Source organism: Arachis hypogaea, chromosome 1 (genome assembly GCF_003086295.3).
Source record: "Arachis hypogaea cultivar Tifrunner chromosome 1, arahy.Tifrunner.gnm2.J5K5, whole genome shotgun sequence".
In the NCBI taxonomy this organism is placed as follows: Eukaryota; Viridiplantae; Streptophyta; class Magnoliopsida; order Fabales; family Fabaceae; genus Arachis; species Arachis hypogaea.
The window spans coordinates 105,243,105-105,251,367 of NC_092036.1; the positions used below are offsets into that span (position 1 = coordinate 105,243,105).

Consider the following 8,263-nt stretch of genomic DNA (forward strand, 5'->3'; position numbering starts at 1 on the left):
TATTTTAGCTGAGTTGTTATCGTTCGGGTGTATTATATCAGACATGATTGGGTGTATTTTTATCTTTTGTCATGGTGTATTCTGTAGCCTGTGTATTTATAATTTATGGCTTTTATTGTCATTTTAGTTGAGTTGTTTTCGTTCGGGTGTATTATATCAACAATGATTGGGTGTATTTTTAATTTTTGACATGGTGTATTCTGCAGCCTCTCTCTGTTGTTGATGACCAATTTGTTCCCAAGGTTGGAATGACATTTACCATCCTTGAAGATTCTGGAAAATTTTACAGGAACTACGCCAAGGCTGCAGATTTTTCTACAAGAGTTCGGAGTACAAATAGGAAGGAAAACGAGATTAAGAATCAATTGATTACATGTAGCAGAGAGAAAAAATGAAAATCTAAAATATCTCTGACCGAGAAGACGAATCTGACAGCCGGTTTAAACTGTCCTGCAAGAATTTATATTCACACATTGAAGGATGTTGGTGTTTGGATCATTTCAAAGGTTGTGCTGGATCATTCACACCCTTGTTGTCCAAGTAAAGCAGAGATGCTCAAACAGCACAGGAAACTAAGCAGAGATGCTCAAGGACGTGTTATGAATTATCAGTTCAGGGTACCAGCAGTAGCGAATAACTCTTTGGGTGTATAGTTACAGAATATGGGTGTAAAAGCACTGTTGTTTTTGGTGTATTTTTGTGAATTTTCCTATGTTTCACATTTTACATATATATTTCACAATATGCTGTTTATGTTATAAAATATTGTTTGTTTTTTTTATTAAGGTTTAGGGTTTTAGGTTTTAGAGTTTAGGGTTTAGGGTTTTAGGGTGTAAGGATTTAGGGTTTTAGGATTTTAGGGTTTAGGGTTTAGAGTTTAGGTTTTAGGGTTTAGGGTTTAGTTTTTAGGGTTTAGTGTTTAAGGTTTAGGGTTTAGTTTTTAGGGTTTAGGGTTTAGGGTTTATGGTTCAGGGTTTTAGGGATAAAACATCAGGGGGATAGAATTTTGGGTGTATATTCAACTTTATTTGGGTGTAAAAAATGTCAGGTCATGGGTGTATATTTGGTTTGATGTTTTCCTTCATATTATAGTACCTGTAATTCATACATTTGGTTTATGATTTTAGGGTTTAGGGTTTAGGGTTTAGAGTTTTAGGGTTTAGGGTTTAGTGTCTAGGGTTTAGGGTTTAGGGTTCAGGGTTTAATCAGTTACATCAATCATATAATAGTTACATTAATCAGTGTCAATATCCTTAGAATCTATCTGACACTTGGGTGTAAGTTGTGTATTCGTTTGCATAATCAGTGGCGGGATGTGCATCAGGCCGTCAAATTTTAAATCCCTAACTATTGTTTTCTTCTCCTCACTCATGTTTCTGAATTTTTCACTTAACAAATGTGTTGCACACTTAAGGTCCTTGGTTTGCTGTAAACAAAGAAAAATTATAGTCAGATATATTTCTATTATATAAAACTGATTTCGTCTAAGACATATATTTGTTCTTACATTTTTTCCAGCTTGGTTTCTGCCTGCCATTGTTTCTGAAATGAAAAATACACCCATAGATATCAGTAAGATACACCCATACATATGATTCAGATATACTCATACATATGATTCAGATACACCCATAGACATGACTCAGATACACCCATACATATGAGTCAAGTACACCCATGGATATCAGTTAGATATTACTCAAACATGCATTAACATACAAGGTCAAGCAACATTACAAGGTCAAGTAATATACACCCATGGATAAGTAAATATTAGAACAGTTGCAACTGATCACTATATTACAGTATATCAGTTCAGAAATATACACCCAACAAAATACTCCATATACACCCACCAAATCAAGCAATATACTTCCAAAAATTAGTTACCAGAATAACTAGAACAACAAGAACAATAACACCTAGAACAACTAAGAAGAACAATATAACCTAGAACCAAGAATAACACTAAAACTAGAACAAGTAGAACATTAAAAATTGTAAAACCTAGAAGAACGTAGAAGAACAGTAAAACCTAGACGAATGTAGAAGAACAGTAAAACCTAGTTCTTCGTTTTCGAAATCTGGAAAATATATAATATGAGTAAAATAGTAACATAACGTACCTTGAGTTTTATAACTTTGTTTTTTCTGGAGATTCTTGATTGAGAGTTCTATGTTGTGTTGATGGAGAGATCGAATCTTCACGACGATTGCTTTCTCTGCCGTTTGCAATGTTACTCGAAAATGGAACGGTTGTGTTTTCTTCGTATGGCTTGGAGAGGTGGAAGAGTGCGCCATTAAGGAGCGGTTTTCGCGAAGCGCGTGAATGTTACGCTCCATTCAAGGTAATTCAGTGTGCGTGTGTAAGGAGTGTAGGCTAGGAGCTTATATGACTTGTAGAGTTTTTTTACTTGTATGTGTAGCAAACCTGTAAAAAGAATAAACGTTTATTTACATATAAAAAAGATGGTTGTTCTTATTACATATAAAAAAGATATTTATATTTATTGTAAATCTATTATTATATTTTATTTTACATATAAAAAGAATAAATGTTCGTTTTATATATAAAAGAGATTATTTGCAAATCTAGTGGGGCTGATGGGATAACAATGACGTTGATAGAGTTTCGAGAATGATTAAAATTTTAAAAAGACAAGGTAAAATTTTTTTTATTTCAATTGGGTGATTTTTTTATTTTTAGTGCCTTAGTGGGCCAAAAAATCAATCCATTATTTAGGTTGTTTAAATATTTTGGTTGCCCCGAAAATATATTTGATATAAATAAAAAATTTTAAAAATAAAATTACAACAAAATAAAAGTAAAAGAACGTTTTTATAACTTTTGCCAAAAAGACAAAAATTATTCTTCACCCTATAAACAAATGAAACTTGCATCTTGCTGGAAGAGAAGAATTAATTTTCTTGATTTATGAAAAAGGATTGTCGCAAACAGCGAGAAGTTGTCACAACTTCTTCTCTTCCACTTTACAAGACCAAAATTACACTTTTAACAACACCATTATCACCACTCTCAAGAACAACATCAACAAATAACAAATCGTGCAGCTGCACCACAATTCTCCAATGAAGTTAATGATGATTGCAGCTAAGGAAACGGAAGTGGATGCGAGTGGCTTACATCCTCAAAGTCGCGAGTGGCTTCGACGTCCTGGACGGCGTCGCCCCCTACGCGCGGCGCCGCCAGCTTGGGATCTGCATCGTAAGCGGCAATGACACCGCCACAGCATTACCATCTGGGAGCCCACGGTCCCCGGCTCCGTTGTCACTCTCCACGGAAGGTTCGAGCTACTGTCGAACTCTAGCTCGTTCCTCCCGCCGCCTGCTCCTCCTGGCGCGTCAAGCCTCAGAATATACTTTCTCGCATCCAGCGACAAACTGAGAAAACTATAGCAAATGCGTGGTGAGCTGCGGGCCTTTACTTAATTTCTTTTTTCTCCCTTCTAAGGGAAATACCGAAATAGACATATATACTCTCGGGTTTTGTTTGGGCCGAGTCCAGGTACTGAGCCCAAGTTGAGCTGAGCCCGACAAAGGAAAAGGAAAAGCCATGACCGAAAAAAAAGAGGAAAGGAAAAGGAAAAGCAAGAGGAGGAGTTGGTGTTGGAGAAGAGGAAGAAGAAGACGCATAGGAAGAGAGAGAATGGGTTCGGCAGGGAAAAACACAGCAGAATTCTTCAGGAGGAGGGACGAGTGGAGGAAGCACCCAATGCTCACCAATCAGTTCCGCCACGCCCTCCCTGGCTTCGGTATCGCCGTTGTCGCCTTCGGCATCTACCTCGTCGGCGAGCAGATCTTCAGTCGCGCCGGCGCTCCTTCTTCCCACTCTCACTCTCACTCCCACTCCACCGCTTCTTCCTCTCACTGATATCTCTTCAGGTACCCTCCTTTCTCTCCACCATCCATTCCCATACATTTTTAGGGTTTAGGATTTGTATGCTCACAGATCTGCCCCTCAAAATACATTCAATTTTGACTCTGCTATTGCACCTATCGCACAAATCACGCTAGGGACAGAAATGCGATTCAATTTCTATTCTTGCGTTTTAGTTTTACTTGGTGATTGTAGGACTGTGGTTCTTTGATTATGCTGGTAACTGCACTGGCCCCTACTTTCTATTACCAAGTATTCCTTTTTGGCTGAAAATTCCCTTAAAAAATTACATTGTTCTTGTAGGTGATGGTGGAAGGAGGCTGGGAAGAAGTAACAACTATGGCACTTGCCCCTTTTTTAATGTCCATTAATAAGCTTTTAAGTTCAACTTAAACTGGCACCCTTGAATTTGTAAATCTCAGACTACTTTACCTATCTTGGTATTTTGTTTATCACTATTATTGTTGCTACATTTCATACATTGTGCTGCTTGTGCTTTGAGATTTTACATGTTTTCTTTCTTCATTTATGTTTGTATTGCTTTAGAATGTTCTCTCCTCCCAAATACCTTTTAGAAAGAGAGAAAACACGCAACTCTGTTTAATATCAATCACAAGTATTTTGAAGTAACAAGACTACTTGAATTTTAGATTGAGAAATCAGAAATACAACATTATATTTTGGTTTGTGTTGCTTAGTCTCCCCTAGTTGTAGTCTTGTCGAAAGCCGTACATACCAATTTATTAGGTAGGCAATTGACACAGAACAACATGAACCCAAGGTATATATAGTTGTAGATTAGCATGACGAGACCAAAGAAAACAGAGATAATAACAATAATCAACGTAGCCCAAGGGATAAAGAAAAGGTTTTGATGCTGATGATGATAGTTCCTCCTGTTTGTGTGGCTTTCTTTCAAGATAAAAGGTAGGCCTTTACATTACAGACTGTAATTGTTTCCTTTCCTTGTATAACTAAGATAAACATGCCTCTGTAAACATAACTTTTACGAGGAGGTTTGAACAAAATTCTACGTACGGCGCGGTACGAGGAAAAATCTAAAACTAAGAAAAAAAGAGAGATAGATCATGGTGGAGGAATATTACACAGAAAGTGTTGCAACATTGATAAATATTCTCTCCTCTTTCCCGACTAAATTTGAAAGCTTTGCGAATCTAAAAATATTTTTATAGCGGAGAAATTTCTCTCCTTGTATCTTCATCTTAGATATATAATAATATATTCAAAACACTTGTAAAGAGAACTAATACACCACAAAGAGAAAACAATCATAAAAGAATTATTTTAAATTTAGATCTGGATCTCTAAAAAAAATACGGAAAAGGGGAAGAGAGGAGAGGAGAAAGACAAGTGAAAGGCAAGGAAGATTTATTTGAAGAACCAACAGGACAACCATATTGTCAATTGTTTCGTGAAAACGCTATAATTCACTTTATTCGCAAGAATTAATGTGTACTGAATAGAAGTTTATACACTCTTGACCAAATAAACACAATAGGGTTGGACCAAAATTAAAACCCAGGACACCACAAAGAATCGTTTTATTTATTCCGCATTCCTTGCTTATCACTATCGCCTGCCTTTCCTAGGTTGCGAGCACAAAATGTGATGCCATTGATGAAGGGAAACAAGAAGATTGATAAATAGGGGCTAGTGCTTAAAAACCAAATCAAGTGTTTGACAGAACACAGAAGAACTGTCTACGGCTCCAAAGTTTAAGCTATACACTACAATAATTAGATACTCCACGTCATATTTGGCATTATCTACAATGTAGCAGAGTAGTGCCCATTGGCAGTGAGCCGGATGTTCAGATTCTATAGCAAAGGCAGAAATCTGCAGTTGCGAAAAAAATGTGAAAATAAAATTATAAGACTGACGAGATATATATACATATTAAGGTTCCACAAGAAAGGCCCAGGTATCCTTCCTACCTAAGTCTAATTCAAGCAAAAGTAACAATATGTAAAACTATACTGTAAGTCTGTAACATATTTATTGATGATGAGACTAGTTTTTAACGAGATGATAAAGTTATATGTATGCAAATTGTTGAATCACCAGTAGCTCTTGATTGTTGATGTGTATAACAAGAGATGTGTGCCACTGAGATTAACAATGTCGTTGAGGGAAACAAAGCTCAAGACATGGGGCATTGCTTGCATTCTGGAAGAAACATGGGGAGTATGAATGATTTTGAAGGAACCAGTCTGTGGGGAATATGAAACAAGAGAGTATGAATCAGAAGCAGAGTCATCCTTGAGCCACATATCACCATTATCAGCGAAGGCAATAGGTCGGTGGCGGTCCGGGATCCTCAAGCCACAATAAGAGTTGATATCAATGTAGAATGAAAGGCTCCAAGAGCGCTGCACGCCATAGTCTCGCATGAACCACGTCTCGAATCTGGCGGCTCCAGGGACAACAAAGCAGAGGCAGAGGCAACCTTTGAGAACCCCGAGAGTGATGCCAGAGAGGCTGTGGATATAGTGGGCATCGAAGTAGGAGGGGGGCGGCACCCATTTGAACTCATTGGTGTGGAGGTCAAAGGAGCATATCAACTGACAAAGGTGGGTGGTGGTGGGTTGAGCGAGCCAATGAAGAGCACCGTTGAGTGAGTGGTGAAAGGAGGCGTTGGGCCTCGGAGTCGGAAGGGCAAAAGCAGTCCGAATTGTTGTCCAGGCCTTGTCCCCCACGCTGTATAATTCGGCCACAAATTGGTTATGGTGGCTATGGGCGGCAAATTGAAGGATTTTGTAGCGGTTGCTGTGGGGATCGTAACCAAATGAAGAGAAACCAATAGATGAGGTTGTGGTTGTCGGAGGAGGAGGAAGCTCCAGAATCTCCCCCAACAGAGGATTGCACACATAATAAACAGACCCACTGCCACGCAAGCACACCAGCCCCTCGCTCGAGTTCACTAAAACTAAATCCACGTCTTTCTTCAAATCCACTGCACTGAAGATTGAACTTGTCGTTGACTTTGACCTTGACTTTGACCTTGGACAGCTAACGTTACGATCGCGATTGCGATTGCGATTGCGATTTGTATCGGGTGCAGGTTGTAAGGAGGCGAGGGAGGAGGAGGAGTGAGGGATGAGGAAGGAGGCGCTGCCCCACGAGTGGAGGCAGAGGAGGCGCCTGTTATGCGAGAGGAGGAGAAAGGAGGTGGGTGCACGAGAGACATAAAGGGAACGGAAGCTGGGATTGGAGACGAGGGCTCTGAAGGAGGTGCAGACGGAGGCGCAGCGGATGACGGAGGAGGCTGGCAGCCTTGCGATGATCTCAGAGAGCAAGTGAATTGGAAGGTCCAATATGTGTACGGTGGCTAACCCTAACTCTGCCCCTCTGCAACCCCGACTCCTCTGTTTCTTCTTTTCCATTCCAATTCCCAATTCCCAATTCCCAATTGCCAAAACCGTTACTTTCCAGTTTATATACGTACTTAACGTTAATAAATCACTAATTAGCCGGAGCTACTTCTAAATTTAATATTATAATTTTGGTTTATCTAACATACACGTCACCATTTGATAAGATTATTATTAAAAACAATAAATAAATACTTACTCAAATCACTGAAATTAGTCTCTGAAGTTTTTACAATAAGATATTTTAGCCTTTTAACATTTAAAATAATATCTAACACTAACTTTCATTAGATAATATAATCTTTTTAAAATTTTTAATCTATTTATTTTAAATTTTATTATTTACATATACAAAGTTTTCTATATATTTTTTAAATAAATTATAAATTAATTATAAAAAGATATTATTTTTTTAAAAGTTAAATAATTTAAAATAATTAAACTCATATTTATTTTTAATCATATAAAATATTAATTTAGTTTAATTTAATTTATAATACCACATTCTATAATTAATTTTTGATAAAGAAAAAGAATGACTTAGTGTTGTTTAAAAAGATGAAAAAATTCTCATTTATTATAAAAAATTTTATTTAAATAATTAAAAATATTTGTACAAATACTTATAAAGATAATATTTTAAAATATATATACAATATGAACTAAGTAACTTTCGTAAAAGATATTACAAAAAATTGAACGTTTTAGTTTAATAAATATGTAAAAGATATTAGAAATTGAAATTTTGTATTTCTTTTTCTATAAAAACTTTCGTAACTAGTAACTTTATTATGTATTTTAGAATATATCTTAGCTACATATTTTTAATTTTGTTGTGTGATTTTTTAAAATGATATTCATTATTATTATTATTATTATTATTATTATTATTATTATTATTATTATCCAATAATGATGAAAATTTTAGATTGTAAAAATGATTTGAAAGTAATATATAATAGAAATATGATAT

The 8,263-nt window shown here is 36.5% G+C and overlaps 1 protein-coding gene and 1 long non-coding RNA gene across 3 annotated transcripts; one reads left to right on the forward strand and one right to left on the reverse strand.

Annotated features, from left to right (window-relative positions):
• The first annotated feature begins 2,760 nt into the window (after window positions 1-2,760).
• Window positions 2,761-4,423, forward strand: LOC112766020 (uncharacterized). 2 transcript variants are annotated; one of them, XR_011869259.1, is made up of 3 exons: window positions 3,413-3,427; window positions 3,527-3,903; window positions 4,202-4,423. It is a non-coding gene; the product is annotated as an uncharacterized lncRNA (long non-coding RNA). The 2 variants fall into 2 exon arrangements; XR_011869256.1 differs by having other exon boundaries at window positions 2,761-3,903.
• Window positions 4,424-5,323: 900 nt separating this feature from the next.
• Window positions 5,324-7,336, reverse strand: LOC112766103 (F-box/kelch-repeat protein At3g23880). The gene is made up of 2 exons (XM_072210873.1): window positions 5,981-7,336; window positions 5,324-5,755 (listed from the first exon to the last, which is right to left on the reverse strand). Coding segments are annotated over exons 1-2 (1,323 nt in total). The 5' UTR covers window positions 7,303-7,336; the 3' UTR covers window positions 5,324-5,754.
• Window positions 7,337-8,263: the final 927 nt, after the last annotated feature.

Excerpts from the sequence above, each read along its gene's own strand:
- LOC112766103 (XM_072210873.1), bottom strand. The coding sequence starts at position 7,302 with ATGGAAAAGAAGAAACAGAGGAGTCGGGGTTGCAGAGGGGCAGAGTTA.